Raw genomic sequence first — 20,860 nt, forward strand, 5'->3', positions numbered from 1 at the left:
CATGTGTGCCACTGGTGGAGCTGCTCTGGTAATGAAATACAGGCTGCTGGAAAGTTTAGTAATGTAAAAAAGGCTATGAAAACTAAATTGCTCTCTCCACCTATGGGTGTGGTTCCTCAGCACTAGGCACAATAGGAATGGGGAGACAGCACTGCTCTTGACTGTGCTCCATTGTACATACTCTGTAGGGAAAATAGATGAGTTCAGTCTCTGTTACTGTCAAACTAGCATTTCACTTATTTAAAAAAAAAATAATTGCCCCAAATTATGTGTTATCACTGTGGGGTGCAGTAGGGATTTGGACCAGTACTGTAGGATAAAGGAATATTTTTTATCAGCATTCCTATTAACACTCAGCATTAACCTATTAACACTAAATTCTTTAATCTGTATGAATGCATTTTCTCAATATTAAACCTATTTCCTATTAAATAGTAGAGCCCTTTGCCAGGAATACCTTTTGAAAGGAATTGATGTCTCAAATAATGGAAAGGATATGGTAAAAAAAAGGTTAGAAAAGCTTTAAATCCCAATTCCCCCTCATCCCCCAAAAACACAACACAAAAAACCTTATCACCTCTCCTCTCCTCTCCTCCTTCTCTCTGTATGTTGTCTAGTTAGATTGTAAATGTCCATGGCAGGGCTCTGCCTTACTGTAGAGAAGTGGTTCTCAACTTTTCCAGACTACTGTACCCCTTTCAGGAGTCTGATTTGTCTTGTGTATCCCAGTTTCACCTCACTTAAAAACTGCTTTCCTACAAAATCAGACATAAAAATACAAAATGTCACAGCACACTATTACTGAAAAATTGATTAGCTTCTCATTTTTACCATATAATTATAAAATAAATCAATTAGAATATAAATTTGTACTTACATTTCAGTGTGATCCGTACCATATAATAGTATATAGAGCAGTATAAACAAGTCATTGTCTGTATGAAATTTTAGCGTGCACTGACTTCACTAGAGCTTTTTATGTAGCCTGTTGTAAAACTAGGCAAATATCTAGATGAGCTGACTTACCCTCTGGGAAACCTCTGCGAACCCCCAGGGGTACACATACTCCTAGTTGAGAACCACTGCTGTAGAGCACCTAGTACATTTGTATGCTATATTAAATATAAGCAGTGTCCTAAAAATGACTGGCTGTCATATGAAAACATTTTCCTCCCTGATGTTTTGTCAGTCTGATGTTTACCCCAAAAGCTCATCTTGGAATTAGAGTGTATGTTTTTGATAAGTGTAAAGATATTAATTGGCTCTGTAAGGTGTCACTCAGAGCATTATTCACTTTAAGCCTCTCTCTTTAGTCCACTCCCATAAAATGCAGGTTTCATGGGACTTTTACTGGCTCAGAGCACGACTACAGGAAGAGCTTAAGTACCATAACTTTTGTTACATGAAAAACCTAATCACACGGGTTATTGCAGTTTGGCAGTTTTATGGCAAATAATAAAATTGCAGACATCCGGGTGGGGGAAGGTGCATGACAGGTACTTTTAAAGTTGCATCTCCATAAGAAGGAGACTGTAACCTCTCTGTGCAAAGGCTCTTTCTTCTGCAGGCCAGCCATGTAGTGGCACCGTGAGGGCTGAAAGTAGGAACTGGTTGGGGATAGACATTTGGAAGGGGAGGGATAATGAGAAAGCAAAGAATTGCAAAGAAGCTGGTTAATGGCTTTGAAATATTTCTTCAGTAATGAGGGGTTAAACTGCACCCTCAGGTTGGGAAAATGCTGGGGCATGAAATTATTATTGTAGATATGCAGGAGAGGTTTGTGAAAGTGTCCTTGTTAAAACTCTATTTTCCTTTGTTCTTTAATGCCCCCTGGTGGATCCTGTAGCTACTATATATAGTAATTTCATTTGTGACTCTTGCTAAAATCAGGATTTCCCACCCCAGTGCTGATCACTGGGGTTGAGCGAGGACCTTTGGAACCCACTTTCCTAGGGATTATTCCCCTCCCAACTTGTGTATGGTATTACAGTGCTTTCCCACAGCACAGAGGAATATATGCTTGCCTTACTAGGAAAGGTCAGGTGAAGTGCAGCTGTGTGTGGGATCAACACCCCACATTCTTGTCCAACTAACTGGTGAACTTGGGCTTTTTGGAGCCCTGCCAAAACACTGATTAACAGAGATGTCCCACAGTAAGTGACATAAATATCAGAAGGCTATTGCATCTTGATTTCTAAAGTTCAAGCCCCTCTGAAAGAGTTTTTTTCCCAGCTAGCTTTGTCTCACATGAGTTTGGCTCCTAATTTCAGCTACATCAGCATCCTCCAGGCATAGCCCTCTACTAGTAGTTGTGAGGATTATAACTAATTCACTTCAGGTAGGCTCAACCCCATCATGGACCAGTTTTTGGATCATCCCTACCCATAGGACACATGGTCTTGCCTCTACTGGGGGAGACAGATTTCACCCTTTACTTGCAAAGAGTCTATACAATTGAGGGAAGAGACATAATATGCTGGACAGAAAACCCAAGAGGAAGATTTCCCTCTGATTCACCTTGGTCATCACTCGCTCACATATTCTGGTCACCTATTACATATTCCAGATTTGTTCAATCGCCACAAATATCAATGTGAGTTCCATACCTGGAAAGAGAGCAGAATATATTGAGGACTGGAGACATGTGGCCTGGATAATACTCTCATGCCATTTAAGGTCAAAAGTGGGGGAGTAGCTTTCCTCCAGTTGGAAACCTAGATAAAGTTGAAGCGCCTGCTCCACCAGCTCAGGATTAGGTATATATAGTCCCCTCATGGCTATCTCCCTCTTGCGAATTGTTACACTAGTAAAGAAACACAGTGTGGTTACAAACTGCAGTGCAGATAGAAGAGAATTTTGCCAAATGACTTGGGGCTCAGATCCAGCAGTTCCCAGGAACCTTTGTTAAGTACGCTTCATTTTCTGGAATGAATCTAGGCAAAATCATTCACAAAATATGCTTTGTAGAGACATTTGCTGCAGCAAATGAGGCACCTGTAATTAGCAGTAGTGCCAGGAAGTGCAGCTTTTCCCCTCCATAGTTGTGAATAACAGTTTGCCTACTGTTGCCCCCTAGAAAGTGTGTATTACCAACAGGCAGGGATTAGATAGGAGAAAATTTTCAAAGCAAGATAGCATGGTCTAGTGTTTAAAGCACTGGAATGAGAGTCAGGAGCACTAGGTAAGGCATTTACCCCTCTCTGCAACTCAGCTTCCCCATCTGTATGTAATGGGAATAAAGATATCCATCCAAGTGTTATATTTAATTTGTTAATGCTTGTGCAGTGCCTTGCTGACATATAGGAGCTACAAAGGGAGATTATATTTGTATAGTTTGTCCATGTTTTTTCTTGAATCCCTGTAATATGGATCATACCAGCACTGCGGACCAGAGCAACCACAACAGATTTTCTGTGTCCATAACATCATCCTTGAGTCCCTTTTTTGCTTTCTGGTTCACATTTCTACAGCTAAACTATTTTTTCTCCTTATTTGCTTTCTTTTGTTTCTAGAGTGTGGTGAAGAGCTTGTACCTCAGTTACTCTCCTTCTGCTCCTCAGAGGATTAGCTTGTGTTCCATGAATAAGCAGCATCACATGTAGAAGAGAGATTTCTTTTTTATGAAGTAAAATGCCTTCCCTTGCAGCCTCAGCATCACTGTAGCTTTTTGCCTCTAAATCAAAGCCAAGCCTGCTGCAGAAAAAACAACAACCCTTCCCTTAACACAGTAACAGTTAGGCTTGCCCAACCACGGGTTATATGGGCAACTTTCCAGGAGCCCAAGGGCTACATAGTATATAGCAAATTGCAGGCAGCTTCCCTAGGCTGTAATAGAATGTGTGTTCTTTGTAGACTACAGCTCCCAGCATGCAGTGCTCCAGGTGGAGCTGAGTGGTATGATGAAGCATTCCACCTGTGACCTGTTGTCTCTGGAGCCTACCCTCCCTTATTAATTATGGGTACATCTACACAGCAATTTAATACCCGCAGCTGGCCTGGGTCAGCTGAATCAGATTTGTGGGGCTCGGGCTGCAGGGCTGTAAAATTACTGTGTAGCTTTTTGGGCTTGGGCTCCAGCCAGAGCCCAGATGTCTACATAGCAATTTTTAGCCCCACAGCCTGAGCCCCGTGAGCTTGAGTCAACTGAGCTAGCCCAGCCGTGGCCATGCACAGGTCTTTTATTCCAGTGTAGATGTACCTGATGAGGGTGGCTGTGTCCCACATTGTAGAGCATTATGGTCTGCATTTGTCCAGCAGGCTGGACTTTGGGTTCTCATGCCTTAACTTATTCTTGATTAGCTGATACCTGGGAGCTGGCTAATTTTTAGGGACTTGATTAATTTTTGGAGACTCTCTGATAGAGACAAGGGGGTGATTTGTGGACCCCTGGAGATGGTCAGGGTTGGGAGTCCAGGATGAAATAAATCCTGACCTGACCCGCCTCCCCACGCCTGGAATCTGTCTCTGCTGCTTTCCAGCACTCTTGACCTGTCTCTCCTTACTGTTGGTTTCTAACTTCTTTCCCTTTCCTCTGGATGGGAACCAATGGTGGAGGAGTAGGGTGTTATCAGGAGGTAAGAGCTGGAATCAGCATGAAACCCAAGCAGCAAGGAGGTGGGTGGGGAGCATGAAGCAACTAGACCACATGGGGGAGGGTGGAGTATTCTTGCACCTTGTGGTGATACTGTTGTAGGGAGGTTGAAAGGGTCTTGTTCTCTCTGGGAGATGGAGGCGGGACTCCATTTAGGGAAAGAGGAAGGGATAGGTATTAAAGAAGAGTATGGTATTCTTATTTTCCTCATCTCAGTCCAAAATGGTGAAGAAGGGAGTATTCGGGTACTTATCTTGAGTGTTCAGATGGTTGATCTAAAGATAGCTAAGCCATCCTGAGATTGCTTTTTCTTTTGGACTGTGCCTTGCATTGCCATCTAGGCTGCACTCTAGTCTTCAGGGTTACAAACAGTCCCAGCAAGGTTAGCTCCTCAGTCCACAGCATCACTCCCTGACACAGCTCAGAGTTATATTCTTTGCCTTAAGGGCTGCCAGTCTCTATGTGTCCTCTCATTGCCTTGTGTCCTTCAGGATCTATGTAGCTTTCAGTAGATAGATTAGTTCTTTGAGCCCTGTTTGCACCCCCTATTGCTGTCTTTGGAAGTGCCACCTCCTGTGGAGGATGGAGGGAAGTCTCTCTCCACTGGTTTTACTGGTCCTCTTGTCAAATTTTTCTTCCTCTGCCAACAGGGATGGCCTTACAGCTTTAATGAGGTTGTGCAGGGTTTACCTATACAGGGCACCAGATTTCCAGAAATTGATTTACTAGCATTTGCCAGAAGGTCTGGCTCCTTGTATTATTTGAACTGTGTTCCCATCCTATGCAATGTGCCTGTGAAGAGGACATGTCAGCTCATTAGTGAGTTGGACAAGAGTCTGAATGTAAAGATTAGTCTCCTTAAATTTTGCATCCTTGTAATACAACATACAATGAAATATCATCAGTTGGAGCAAAATTTTCAAATTTTGTGGGAGAAATAGTGCCTGCCAGTAGTATGTGCATGAACACTGCATTCACATACACCGTTTTTCCATGGCTGTTATATTGCACCATGGATGTACATCGCACTGCACAATGCAGATAACAGAATTCCTGCGCTAAAGGAGCTTACAATCTAAGTTAGGATGAGAACAAAGAGGAGGTTAAAGGAAAGATTACAACAGGTCATGGTGAAAGGTAAACTCTCAGGTTGGAGAAAGGTTACTAGTGGAGTTCCTCAAGGATCAGTCTTGGGACCAATCTTATTTAATATTTTCATTAATTACCTTGTCACAAAAAGTGGGAGCATGTTAATAAAATTTGTGTATGACACAAAGTTGGGAGTTATTGCCAATAGTAGAGAGGAGGAACAGAATATCATACAAGAAGATTTGGACAACCTTGGAAACTGGAGTAATAGAATTGGGATGAAATTTGATAGTGCTCAGTGCAACTAACAAGAATTTTTGCTATAAACTGGGGGCTTCCCAGTTAAAAACAACAAAGAAGGAGAAAGACCTGGGTGTGTTGGTCAATCACAGCATGAGTATGAGTCGCCAACATGACGTGGCCATGGGAGAGGCTAATGCAATCCTAGGATGCCTCAGACAAAGTATTATTGCCTATAGAGATAGGGAGGTGTTGTTACCATTGTACGAGGCACTGGTGAGACCCCGTTTGGAATGCTGTGTGCAGTTTTGGTCTCCTATGTTTAAGGAAGATTAATTCACACTGGAACAAGTGCAGAGGGAGGCTACTAGGAAGCTCAGAAGAATGGAGAACCTACCTTACTAGAGGAAATCTAAGTAGCTTGGCTTGTTTAGTCTAACAAAACAAAGGCAGAGGGGAGATACGATTTCTCTCCATAAATATATCAGAGGGATAAACACCAGGGAGGGAGAAGTTGTTTAAATTAAGGGCCAGTATTAGCACAAGAACAAATGGATATAAACTGGACATCAAGAAGTTTGGGCATTAGACAAAGTTTTCTAAATTAGACAAAGTTTTCTAACCATCAGAGGAGTGAAGTTCTGGAACAACCTTTCAAGGGGAGTAGTGGGGGCAAAATCTGAACTTGTTTCAAGCCTGAGCTTGGTAAATTTATGGAGGGGATGGTATGATGAGATTGCCTACAATGACCTATGGCCCATCTGTGACTGCTCTTAGCAAATATCTCCAACAGCCAGAGATTGGACACTATACGTAGAGGGCTCTGAGTTGCTATAGAGAACTCTTTCCGAGGTGTCTGGCTGGTGGGTCTTGCCCACATGCTTAATGTCTAACTGATTTGCCATATATGGCGTCAGGAAGGCATTATCCCCCAGATCAGATTGGCAGAAACCCTGGTGTTTTATTGTGGGTTTTTTTTTTGCCTCCTCTGCAGCATGGGGGCATTGGTCACTTCCTAGTTTGAACTAGAGCAAACATTGGATTCTCTAACTTGAAGTCTTTAAATCAAGATTTGAGGACATCAGTAACTCAGCCAGAGGTTATTGGCCTATGACTGGAGTGGGTGGGTGAGGTTCTGTGGCCTGTGATGTGCAGGAGGTCAGACTAGATGATCATGTTGGTTCCTTCTGGCCTTAAAGTCTATGAGGTAATAGTGCAGGGGAGTGGGGTAGGAAAAGGGAAGAATGATCAAGAAGACAATTGCATTAAGTTGTTATAACACATTGACATACTGTCTCAGTTGCAGGGCTAGCTGCACCTTTGTACCATTTTTGAGTGCACCCTCAGGCCTTGTGCCTTAACCTATCCTGGTGCGGAATTCCACAATTCTCCCACTCTTAGGGTGGGCCCTGGGCTACAGCATCCTTTATATCAACAGTTCTTACCCTGCAGGTCTGTCTGAGTTTGGGCACCTGCAGTCCTTCTCTTCAGGAGCCTGTAACCAATGGTACACACAACCAGACAGTCTTCTTAAAACAAAATTATTGTTTATTGTAAAGTAGGAACAATGAATGAGAGGGGAAAAAAAGGATTTTTAAACAACAAACAGTCTATGTGCATGTGTATGTTATCTAAAGCCCTACCATCCTTCGATGGTGACCTAGGCAGACCTAGCTTCTCTGACACCCCAGTTCAAGGTCCTGTGTCTCAGGCCATGTCTACACTACAGACTTCGGTCAACGCAAGTTACCTTGGCATAAAGCTGCTGCAGTTAGTGTATTGCTTGTGCACATGCACACTTGGGTCCTTGAGATGCTGCTGCGCATAGTTACCAAGAGTGCTTATGTCAATGCACAGCATGGTGTACCGAGGTTAGGCATCCCTATGTGCAACCTGCCACTGTCCAGTGTGCTGTCTTTTCGGAAGTTTTGTCAATTCGTCATGGGGCAGAAATGAGTCGTGCAAAGGTGACTGAGAGCAAGAGTTCAACTTTGCAGAGGGCAGCTTTCTCCATCCCATAATGTCATGTATATCCCATAATTTTCATGTCTTTTTTTTTTTAAATCCACAAACCCACACCACCCTCCTTACTGTCCACCATCTCTGACAGAAGCATGGAACTGGCACAGCTCTGCACTAGTGTCATAAGCATTGCAAGCACAGGACACACGATCCTCTGGTATTTGCAGAGCTGCAAGAAAAAATGAATTAATGGGGAATATGATGATTTCTTGGAGGACCCGGATTGCTATGGAATATACCGAGAACTAATTCAAGGTTGTTGGTGGCATTCATCGAGCAGCTGCAGATGATGGAGCGCTGCTTCTGGGCCCAAGAAATGTGCACTGACTGGCGGGAACGTATCATAATGCAGGCTTAGGATGATGAGCGGTGCGTACAAAACTTTCGTATCTGCAAGGCCACATTCCTGGTTCTTTGTGCCGAGCTTTCCCCAGCCCTCCAGCGCAGGGACACCAAAATGAGAGCCGTGCTAACAGTGTGGAGAAGTGAGTGGCGATTGCAAGGTGGAAACTTGCAATGCTGGATTGCTACTGGTCACTGGGAAACCATTTTGGAGTTGGAATATCCAGTGTGGGAGCTGTTGTCATGCAAGTATGCAGGGCCAGTAATCTTGTGTTATGCAGGACTGTGACCTTCGGCAATGTGCAGGACATAATGGATGGATTTGCAACAGTGGGGTTCCCAAAATGTGATGGAGCAGTAGATGGCATGCATGTCCCTATTTTGTCATCATTGCTCTTTGCCACAGAGTACATCAACAGAAAGCAGGGGAGGCTCCAGGCACCAGCACGCCAAGTGCGTGCCTGGGGCAGCAAGCCACGGGGGGCGCTCTGCTGGTCACCGCGAGGGCGGCAGGCAGGTTGCCTTCGGCAGCATGCCTGCGGAGGGTCCGCTGGTCCTGCGGCTTCAGCGGACCTCCCGCAGGCGTGCCACCGAATCCACGGGACCGGGGACCTCCCGCAGGCAAGCCGCCGAAGGCAGTCTGCCTGCTGTTCTTGAGGCAGCAAAATACCTAGAGCTGCCCCTGACAGAGCTATTTTTCTCTGATTATGCAAGCTTTGGTGGGTCACTGGGAATGCTTCACTGACATCAATGTTGGCTGGTCACAGAAAGTGCATGATGCTCACATATTTAAGAACACAGGACTGTTCAGAAAGTTGCAATCAGGGACTTTCTTTCCCAACTGGTGAATTACCATTGGTGATGTTGAAATGCCAATAGTTATTTTGGGGTACCCAGGCTACCCCTTGCTCATGAAGCCATATGCCAGCCATCTCGACAGCACCAAGGAAAGATTCAACTACTGGCTCAGCAGGTGCAGAATGTGCTTTTAGTAGATTGAAGGGACCCTGTCATTTTTTACTCACAAGATTGGATCTCAGTGAAAAAAACATCCCAATGGTTATAGCTGCCAGCTCTGTACTGCATAATATCTGTGAAGCAAAAGGGGAAAAGTTGCTGCCAGGGTGGAGCTGGAGCAGCTGTCTGCTGAGTTTGAACAGGCAGACACAAGGGCTATTAGAATTGTTCAGCACAGAGCTATGCAGCTCAGGGAGGCTTTGAAAGAGCACTTTAACAGTGAGTCACAGAAATGTATTGTGGTGTACCATGCTCTACCTGGCCCTGCTGTTTTGGGGCCTGTTAGAAATTGTGTATTGCTTGGTGTACATGTATGACTATAACACTGTCAGTGCACCTATTCTGCGGTGCTTGCTGTACATTTGTAATCATTGCACTGGGTTTGCCACTGATACTGTGAGTTGCGTCACACTATACGGTAACAAGTCAGTGGATGCTTTCAGAACTGCTAGGCACTTTGTAGCATATGTTATGAACTAATAAAGATGAATTATTTTCCAAATAATAGAATTTTATTCAGTAACAAAACCAGTGAAAAGAAAAATCTGTGCAAGTTAAAAGCAAATAGATTAAAAAACTTAAAACATTGAATGGAACAGAACCTAACAAGGGGAAAGAAAATTCATATCCATTTTACCCACACATACAGCAACTGTAGCTTTCACAAGTCGGCGTATGTGAAGCTGTGGTTGTCTGTAATGTCCTCTGGAGTGGAGTGGTAGCAGGGGTTGGGATGTGGAATGTTGAGGGTGGTGTTGTAATTGAGTTCTCCATGAACTGCAAAGGTAGGCAAGCCCGAGATTGTTGAACCTGTAGGTTCACAAGAGTTTGCAGCTTCTATGTTGCTGCTGGAGAAGCCACATTATGTTCTCGTGCATCTTCCTCTTTTCCTGCTGGGACTCCTGGGCCTTTCTCTTGTTGGCTCTTTCCTTCTCCAGGCTGTCTGCAGTGTTCACCTTTCAGGCCCCTTGCTCACGGTCTGATGCAGTACTGCCTTGCAAGATCCAACTGAACATGTCATCCCAAATCATCTTTTTTTCTCCTTATCTGTCTCAGGTGTGGGTGTGGAGGGGGAACCCTCAAGGTTGCAGCAGCTGCAGATAAAACACACAGAGGTCGATATAGTCCAGGAGTGGGCAAACTACGGTCCGCGGGCCACATCCAGCCCATGGGACCGTCCTGCCTGGCCCCTGAGCTCCTGGCCCGGGAGGCTAGCCCCTGGCTCCTCCCCTGCTGTCCCCCCACCCCTGCAGCCTCAGCTCGCTCGCTCCGCCACCGGTGCAATGCTCTGGGCGGCGGGGCTGTGAGCTCCTGGGGCAGCGCTGCTGCAGAGCCTGGCCGGACCCAGTACTCTGTGCTGTGTGGTAGCGGTGGCAGCAACAGCGTGGCCTGGCTCCAGCCGGGTGGCGTGGCTGTAGCGCCGCCAGCCACTGGTGCTCCAGGCAGTGTGGTAAGGGGACAGGGAGCGGGGGGTGGGATAGAGGGCAGGAGAGTTCAGGGTGGTGGTCAGCGGGCGGGGGTGTGGATGATGGTCCATCTAACCATGGGGTTGGATGGGGTGGCAGGGGCAGTCAGGTGGCAGGGGTCCTGGGGGCCATCAAGGGACAGGGAGAAGAGGTGGTTGGATGGGGCAGGGGTTCCAGGGGGGGCGTCAGGAATGAGAGGAGAGGGGTTGGATGGGGTGGTGGGGGTCCGGGGGCAGTCAGGGGACAGGGAGCGGGTGTGTGTCCCCTGGGGTCCCAGAGGGGCCATCAGGGAACGGGGGGGTTAGATGGGGCAGGAATCGGGGGGGGGGGCAGATAGGAAGTGGGGGCCAGGCCATGACCACCTCCCCTAACCGGCCCACCATACAATTTACGAAACCCGATGTGTCCCTCAGGCCAAAAAGTTTGCCCGCCCCAAAGTTTTAAACAAGACATGCTTATTGACACTTCTGCTTCAGAGTGCTTGTGCCACTCACAGCACCAGCCAGGGTGATTGTGGTCTACCAGTGATGAGGGAAAGGAGGAGGGAACTGCTTGGTTGCATGAAACTATGAGTTTAGGGCAATGGCACAGAATAATGGCACCATTTTCCATAGGCAGTGGCGATTTTAGCTGATATCTCACTCCTGAGGGTAACAAAGGCACAGAGAGCACTGCTGCTGCTGGCATCCCAAAGCTGCCTGGGCCCATATGCTGCTAACCAGTTTACTGCAATGACACCTGCTGAAGTTAGTGCTGACTGATGTGGGAAAGAGCCCTATCATGGAGGAAGAAATAAGGCTGCCATCCCTAAAAACCTTTGGGAGAGGACTGCAGAGTACCTCTGCAAGAGTTTCATAGAGATCTCCCAGGAGGATTCAATGGACATCCCTGTGTACAAACGTCTTTGCATGGCTCCACAAACAAACGGCTCCACAATTGCCCCCCTTGTCTAACTCTACAGGGAGATGAAAAGTAAACAATGTTACCTCTCTTTGTTGTACTGCTACCTCTTCTTCTAGTTCAAGTAAATTAATGAAAAGTTGATAGCTGTGTCCTCTTTAGTTGGGGTTGCCATCAGGATGTCATTATAGTGGGAAGTACAATTACACACTTACCTTAGGTTCCCTCCCCTGCATTGGGCTTACCCATGTTCGACTGCTGGAATTGATTGGACTCTGATGGAATCTCAAATGAGTCCTGGCTCATGGCATAGCTAGAAAGATTGCATGTCCCCCATTCTCCACTACCTCCTGCTCCTTGCTGTTCATGCCAGGGACTTTTGGCTCGGGATCCTTGGATGCATCCATGGTGGTTTGCAAGGTGGTTGTGGGGTCTCCGCCAAGTATGTCATGCAGATCTTTGTAAAAGCAGCGGGTTTGCGGCTTGGTACCAGATCAACTTTTGGCCTCTCTGGCCTTCTGATATGCCAGATGCAGTTCCTTCACTTTCGTGCGGCACTGCCACTGGTCCGCGTCATACCCCTTCTCTTGCATCCTCCAGGCAATCTGCTCACAGATGTCCGTAGCTGTGCTTGCACAGCCTTTTCTCCCCACAGGCCTGGGAGATCCAATATCTTATGTCTACTTGGAGTCAGAGTGCATATGGAGGATGTAGTTGGCATGATCAGCTTGGCAGTTGCATGCAACAATGGAGAGCTGCTAGATGTGCTTGCCAACACCTTCACTAGCACTAAATCCACACTAATTTTTTTAAGTGAAATTTGATTATATACAAATTATTTTAAATATGGAAATATTAAATAATTTACACACTTATGCACATGATAGAGACTAAATGACACTAACCTCCCTTCTGTCCCCACCCCCACCAAAGGCAGTAACACTAGAACTTGGATTCCTGAGACCAGACCAAGGAATTGAATCTTGGTCACTCAACATGCTAGCAAAGAGCACTAACTGCAGGGCTACTGGGACTAAAAAAAAAATAATAAACTGACCCAGATATACATGCTATAAATCTTGCTCTTTGGTTATGAAACTTTATGGACTTGGGTTCCTTTCCAGAATCATCATCATATCTATCAATGGTATCAACACCAAAGGATGTTTTTAATAAAGTCATACAATCCAAACTGTCATTCTTGCTGAAATATTGCTCCCAAGCACACAATGGGCCTGGTGCTGTAGTTATTAATGAGTCTCTCTGATGGCATTTGCAAACCTTTCATTTAGAATTTTTAATGTATTTTATTTAGAATTATTTCTTCAGATATGGAAACTGTATTGGAGGGTGTTTTTTGGAAAGTGATTAATTTATTTTCTGTCCTTCTTTCTTGGAAATGAGGCATGTCTCTCTTGGGTTCACTCTCCCTCAAACACAAATGAGCTGCTAATTAGACTCTCATAACTTCTGGGAGAGATGAAACCTCCTAGTGGCCAAAGAGGACTGTATGAAACCAAAGACTGCTGAAACTGCTGTTCAGTATTCTGGAGCTAATGGGACTTGTGCATATGCCACTTGAGGAACCGAAAATAAGCTTGTATCCAGTGAGCCAAATAGAAGGCCCAATCCTAGAAAGTGCTTAGTGTCCTCAACCTCCTCCCCCGAGAGGTCAAGTAAGAATTTTTCAGAGCATTCAGAATCCCAGAGGTGATGCTCAGGACCTCACAGAGTCAGGCTCATATATGGCATTTTTCTCTTTGTGAACAATTTTGACCACACTGTAGCAAAGGCATTTTGGATGTTTAGAAATGTAGAGAACGATCTATCTATCTTAGCTACTTATGTGGCCCTCATTACCATAGTATCTGAGCTCCACAATTTTTGATGTATTTTTCCTCACAACAACCTCCGTGAGGTAGGGAGGTAATATTGTCCCCAATTTACAAATGGGGAACTTAGGCACAGAAATCACACACAAAGTCTGTGGTGGAGCAGGGACTTGAAACCTGGTATTCCAAGTCCCAGGCTGGTGCCCTTCCTCTCTGCTGTCTCACTTTGTGCTAAGACCAGAGGGTGGGATGATTTGGGTTCCTCTCCCCTGTTTCCAGCTTCACTGGGATTCCCCAGGAGCCTCAAGTTGTGGTTGCCCTGGCTTAAGAATTCAAAATAAAACAAAAGAAATGTTTTCAAAGTGATCTGTGTGTTTGCAGGAAGCCGTCGGATTGTGGATGTGATGGATGTGAACACGCAAAAGGGCATTGAGATGAGCATGTCTCAGTTTGTGAGATACTATGAAACACCCGAGGCTGAACGTGAGAAGCTCTACAATGTCATCAGCCTGGAGTTCAGTCATACAAAGCTGGAGAACATTGTCAAGCGCCCCAATGTGGTAAGGGGTCCTGTCATTTTGTTGTTTATTTTTAGCCTCTTCACAGTCACCCAGCTGCTTTACAATAGTGCACGCTCTGTATATATAGGACACAAATCCCACAGCCCTTACGCGGGGCCCGATCCAGGGAGATGCTCAAATTAGAGCTGTCAAGCGATTACAAAAATTATTTGCGATTAATCATACTGTTAATAATAGAATACCATTTATTTAAATATTTGTGGATGTTTTCTACATTTTCAAATATATTGATTTCAATTACAACACAGAATACGAAGTGTATAGTGCTCACTTCTTATTTATTTTCGATTACAAGTATTTGCACTGTAAGAAAACAAAATAAATAGTATTTCAATTCACCTAATACAAGTACTGTAGTGCAGTCTTTTTATCATGAAAGCTGAACTTGCAAATGTAGAATTATGTACAAAAAAACTGCATTCAAAAATAAAAGAATGTAAAACTTTAGAGCCTGCAAGTCCACTCAGTCCTACTTCTTTTTTTTAGTTAATGGTGTGAGTTAACTGAGATTAATCAACAGCCCTAGCTCAAATAGCTGCAACTTCCATCAACTCCAGTACTTAGGACATCTGTCTTTACCCAGGCAAGTTGCTGTTGTTGCTGACAGCAGAACTGAAGCCTAGGGAAGGGGGTGGGCTTCAGAGTCTGCACTCTGGCCCAAGCTGAAATTTCAAAGCACTGTTTATACAGTTATTTTTAGAGCATTGGCATGAGCCCTCTTAACTCAAGTCTGCCGCCAATCCGGGCTGAGAGGGTCACTCCAAAATGCTATGTACACATGCCCTAATTGACACCATAATTATAGAATTAATTCCATGGAGGATGAGGGTTGTGTGAGAGCTCCAGCATGCTCTCTGACCATGTAAAACAGAGGCTGTGGGTTCAGAGTGCAAATCAGGTGAATGCCATGGATAGCAATAGCTGGATGCAGGAATTGTTCAGGATCTCAGCTATCTAGCCACTATCTGTGAACACCAATTCTGTGTCACATATGGCCATGGTATTCATGGAAGTGGTATGTTTGGTATTTCTGTGGGCTGAATTATCTCCAATTGGCTCCCTCTGAGGGTTGTGTATGCTATCCACAATACCTGGTAGAGATGGGAAGTTTACTAGCACATACAATTCTTGCAAAATTGGGTGTTAGGTCTGCCTCTCTATTGGGAAGCTAATCCTGCAGATCATACCATTGTGGAAGTCCTCTAGGAACACAGAGGCAGAGAACAGGCTCATACCAGTAGCATCCTTGAAGGTCTTTTGAAAGGACCAACTGGTGAGGATGCTGAATGCAGTGATGACTTTTACTGGGGTTGAGAGGACATGGCTCCTCTGGGTTGGCCTCTCTAGCCCCCATTACAGCAGTGCTGGATGGCTTCAGAGTTGAACCTGTGTCATTTTGTGACCTGTGTCTCAGTTAGGTCTTGCAAAGTCCTCTGAGGCTTATTGATCCTCTTAGGATGATAAGAATGACAGTTTTGAGTTGCAAATTCTTTTCCATATTGCCTTCTTTCCCTGAGTTGTCTTCTGCTCCACTGTGGTCAAATGCTGCACTACAGCTTCTGTCTTGTGCTTGACCCTCTTTTGTCCTCCTTTTTTCAAAACCTGGTTTGTGTGTCCCACCCATTTAATGGAGTTCAAGGTCTGATGGGCCATTACGATTATCTAGTCTGACCTTCTGCACAGGGCCGGCTCTAGACCCCAGCGCGCCAAGTGCGCGCTTGGGGCGGCAGGCGGCTCTGGTGGACCTCCCGCAGGCATGCCTGCGGAGGGTCCGCTGGTCCCGCGGCTCAGGTGGACCTCCCGCAGGCGTGCCTGCAGATGCTCCACCGGAGCTGCGGGACCAGCGGACCCTCCGCAGGCACGTTTGCAGGAGGTCCACTGGAGCCGTGGGACCAGCGACCGGCAGAGCGCCCCCCCGCAGCGTCCCGCCCTGCTTGGGGCGGCGCAATTGCTAGAGCCGCCCCTGCTTCTGCATAACACAGGTCAGAGAACAATGAACAATAGATTTATCCCTACTTCACATGCCATGCTGGGATTTGAACATGGGTTCAAATCCCTATGGCACTCAAAGCAGCAGTTATTTCAATAGTCCACAAAGCTATCTCTATCTCGACTCTCCATATCCTTCCCTTCATCTGTACCCAATTCCCTCTCACTCTGTTTTGCTCAGCTCCCAATATTTGCTATTGCTCACATTTCTGAAAATATTTGGCCTTGAGACAAGAACTTTGAAGAATTCTGTATCCAAGTATTATCCAAGGAAATGTTAGGTAGGCAGTAATGTAATTACTCATGGTGGAGTTTGGCCAGATCACCAGGGTAATGTTCCTTGAAAACATGCAATATCAGAATAATTCCATTTTTTTTAAATTGTGGTTTTGATGTGCATGATCACAATTTCTGGGATACAATCTACACATATGCTATTGAATACCAGCACTGTGGTGATCCCACACCAGCAGTGTCCCAATCCTGGAAGTGCACTCAAGTGCCATTGAGTCAGAATCTGTGCCCCTTTAATTCAGTGGCATAACTCTCTTTGATTTGAATGTTTGTAGGATTTAATGGGGAGTTAGAGTGCTCAACCCCTCACAGGTTTGGGTTTCTGATTGAAACAGTGAGTTTTTGTTAAGGAAGATTTCACCATCTCTGAGCAGATGCAAACTGCCAATCTGCCATTGTTGCCAATCACTGTTCCAGCTCTGACTGCTGGGAGTACATCCCACCACATGTTTACTAACTAACCATTGGTTCTGGTGGGGATTTTAGGTGGACTTAGTCGATTGGGTGGATAATATGTGGCCGCAGCATTTGAAGGAGAGGCAGACAGATGCCACGAATGCTATTTCAGAGATGAAGTACCCAAAAGTGAAAAAGTAAGTTTCTTTTCGTTTCTAAAACGTTCTAATCTTGACCTCCCTGGTTAATTCCTGTTTGAGCTCACATGCTGATAGCTGAGGAGGTATTGATTTGTTCAGTGAGCAGGGATGGATGCTAGCTTGACTAATCTGCTTGATCCACGTAACATTAGTGGTCTTCAGCTTTTAAGGAGATCGATTTTGCATTTGAGAACTTTATAATGGATCATTCATGTTCTTAAGGCTTGTCATTGGTTTTATAACTGTGGGTACATTCTGTCTTTCATTCTAAAATACTACATCAAATGCTCAATGTAAAGTTTGGGATTCACTAAATGCACATAATAAATATTTAAAAAACCTTGAATTTTTCCTTTAATATTTTAGACAAGAATAGCCACTTGTCCTGCCCTGAGAACAGCAGGCTAGCTCTGATCTGGAATATTGGATCCTATTGGTAAAAGAATTGTGTAATAAATCACTTCTTAGGACAGCAAACAGATCAGAGGGAAGAATTGAGCCTTTCACCTCTAGGCTGATGGTTCAAAACCATCCCAGGTGATTAATGGCCAAAAGTTGTAACAAACTGAGGGCTGTTTGGTGAAATGAGCTTGAGCATCTCCGTCCATTTCCTAATGGGTAGGTGTCTCCATTGAAAACTCCATCACTTTAGTTGACCACAAATCACTCATGCTTTATAAAATGCTGTGATATTATTAGCATGGCTTTTGCTGAACGCTTTTGTTGTTGAGTATAGTAAGTGTACCCTTCTGGATAACTTTTTCTGTCTAGAATGTTTGATCATTTGGTATCATATGCAGGTATCCAGTAAACTCATAAAATTTCCAACAAGCTTCCAGCATTTGTCTTAATGTGGTCCTATGCACAATTAGAACTTAGATCTGGAGAGTGTAGATCCAAGGGGCAATGTTTTATTAATAAATTCATAGCAAACCTATCAGAGTACACATTTCTAGACTATATAGTGATGGCTGCAACTCTGCTGAGACATTGAGAGGGAAAATGTGCTGAATGGAAATACGTCTTTGGGTTGAGACCTGCATTAACTTATAAGCATGGCCAATACAAATCTGTAAGCACAGTAGTTACTTAGGCATGAGTTTTGCTGCACAAAATACTGTATTTCAAACATCAAAGTTTTAAAGAAGCCTAAGCATTCTTATTTAAGTGATTGCTGTATTTTGCAGCTAATTGAGCTATGAAAATCTCTGGCTGCCAAACAGAATAAATATTTGACCTGTTCCCTTCAAATTCAGGAATTACTCCAAAAGGGGAAGAGTGGTAAACAAAATTTTATGGCTAGAAGGGAGGGATTGCTCAATGGTTTGAGCGTTAGCCTACTAAACCCAGGGTTGTGAGTTTAATCCTTGAGGGGGCCATTTAGGGATCTGGGGCAAAAATCTGCCTGAACAGGGGGTTGTACTAGATGACCTCCTGAGCTCCCTTCCAACCCTGATATTCTGTGATTCTATGCTAATTGACTTTTTTGCAGGCATTCTCAACAGAGAAGTCAAGGATATAATAGGCTACAGAGACTGAACTTTATCACTTCAGAGGTCCTAGTTGAGGCATATTTGAGAGGTAGTATAGGAGAAGCTTGTGCTGTCTTTGCCTGTCTTATACCTATTCTATGGATAAACTTATGGCATCACTGCCTGTTATCATTATGTCACTAAGAGGAGGGGAGCTGGGGTGTGTGGTAACTAGCCAAAATAGAGAAAAATTCAGGAAATTTCTGATGAGTGACTGGAATGAATCTTTCACCCCAATATTTGATAGTTTACCACAGTTTGGATGTTTCCCTTGAAACTGTTTTTCATGTAATGGTGGGGGAAAAAAGTTCTTCTTCGAGTGCTTGTTCATGTTGATTCCAATCGTGTGTGCGCGCGCATGTTGGCCAGAAGATTTTTCCCCTAGCAGCATCCGTCGGGTCAGCCTCGAGTCGTGCCCTCGTGGCACCTAATATATAGCCCTGCCGACCCGCCACCCCTTCAGTTCCTTCTTACTGCTAGTGATGGTGGCTGGAACTTCCCTGGGCTCTTGCTCAGCAAGTTTTCTTCTCTATTTCGTGTATATAGTTAGTTAGTTAGTAGTACTCCAGTTAATAGTATAGTATAGTAGTTGGGGTTCCTCCCCCCTCTCCCCACTCCAGCCCCAGTGCCATGACATGCTGTGGTCCCTGGGCTTCAAGAAGTGTGTGGCTTGCGCCAAGCGTATGCGAAGAGTGACCTGCACACTTCGGGTCTTCGGTGCCTTGGGGAGACCCATCAGAAAGATCGTTGTAAGATCTGCCGTGAGTTCCACCCGAGAACACATAAAGGGAACAGCAGCTGAAGGTGATCCTCATGGAGGCAGCCCTACACCAGCCCGGGCTCGAGAGACCCAACCCGTACGGCGTTGTACTCAACGTGGAGTGTGCTGGCGTTGTCGGTGACTTTGGTGCTGAAGGACTCCTCTAGGGACGCTCAGCACCACGACGGCTCCTCGGGGGCCCATCTGATAGTAGGCACCGCTCCCACTCGACGGTGCCTCAAAAGAAGAAAAAGCCGTACGACTATTGTCCTCTGGCTAAGCCTCAAGATGTGTGACCCCAGGCAGGCCACTCCTCGGCATCTTCGTCCGGGGCCGTGTTGACTCCTGTGCGGGTGAGGCAGTCGAGTCCAGCCCCACCTCACTCACCGGCACTTACGCAGCAGCTGCAGCTCCCGTCCATGCCAGAAACATACCAGGCCGCTAGAGATCTCCTCCACCTGACGGCAATCTTGCCTGCCAGGGAGGAACTCTCAGCGCTGTCGGAGCCCCATCCTCTGGTGCACTCTAAGGGAAAGCCGGCTATGATGTTGAGGCATTCCCCTTCGCCTTGTCCGTCGGTGCCTACACGCTCCGACAGAGAGCCTTACTGCTCCCTGAGCTCTTGATGTTCGAGGCACTGAGGATCAGCTCCTCCGTGGTCTTTAGTGTCTGAGACCTTGGAGTTGGAGCCCGACTCCTATTGCTCAAGTAGGAGCAGAAGTCATAGAGCGAGGTTGGGCAGAGACTGAAGGGAGCATCAATTATGACCTCTGCAGTGACAGAATCTGCCTCATTAGCCTTTCTGGACTCCCTGGGCTTATCACAAGGGCCAGGGAGAGACCCAGGGCACACGCTCAGCGACATCTTCAGTGGCCTCTGCCACTTTTGTGCCACCTTCCGCTGTGCATCCGCCCCCGGCGCCTATAGTCCCCATGCTCGGCTCCAACTTCGGCACTGGTCTTTATGACGTCAACACACCCATCTCCCACACCTGCACCGTTGTCAATGTCGACCTCGATGCAGGCACCTTTGGCCCTGTGCCGATGTCAGGACCGGGCCCCCCGACCCCGACAGCTTCTGTGAGTGTGCTGATGCAGTTCCCTCCAGTGAGACTGATGCCGATGTTGGCTATGATGCCTATGGCCCTGGCACCGTCATCGGCACCACCTTCTCCAACGCTGCCCCAGGAGTCACGTGACCCCTCCAGGGCAGACGGTAGGGAGTTTCCACTACTGGAACACGCTTCCTCCTCCTCGTCGCTGGACGAAGCGTTGGCAGGGATGACCATAGCTCCTGCATTAGAGGATAACAGAGTCCTACAGCAGTTGCTCCTCAGGGCTGCCCAAGGTCGAGGAGGTGGTAGAGGACACAGATCCCATCCCCCCACAACCTCCCCAAAGGTTCCAGAAGCAGAACCGCCAGGACAATCCTAGGTGGAGGAACTGGAGTGTTAGGAGAAGGAACATCCCTCCGCTAATCAAGGCCAGCCCAAACCGCCCTCTGGCTATAAACTGGCCTTTTGAAGTTGCGGTCGAGGACAGCACACCAGACCAGAGACTGGATCTACCCTGCCTTACCTTTTCCTCATGAATGTCCCCTTTCTACTGTG

General features: G+C 45.9%; 1 protein-coding gene across 11 annotated transcripts in view; it reads left to right on the forward strand.

Annotated features, from left to right (window-relative positions):
- KDM2B (lysine demethylase 2B) overlaps nt 1-20,860 on the forward strand; it is a 196,888-nt gene that overhangs the window by 41,181 nt on the left and 134,847 nt on the right. For 10 of the 11 annotated variants that reach the window (XM_039505272.1, XM_039505277.1, XM_039505275.1 and 7 more), the window contains 2 exons: nt 13,881-14,059; nt 16,850-16,956. In XM_039505272.1, coding sequence (XP_039361206.1) covers nt 13,881-14,059; nt 16,850-16,956 — 286 coding nt within the window. Of the gene's footprint in view, nt 1-13,880; nt 14,060-16,849; nt 16,957-18,522; nt 18,541-20,860 lie in introns of those variants that run through there. The other variant, XM_039505281.1, reaches the window with a different exon arrangement.

This window comes from Mauremys reevesii, linkage group 18, assembly GCF_016161935.1.
Source record: "Mauremys reevesii isolate NIE-2019 linkage group 18, ASM1616193v1, whole genome shotgun sequence".
Classification (NCBI taxonomy): domain Eukaryota; kingdom Metazoa; phylum Chordata; order Testudines; family Geoemydidae; genus Mauremys; species Mauremys reevesii.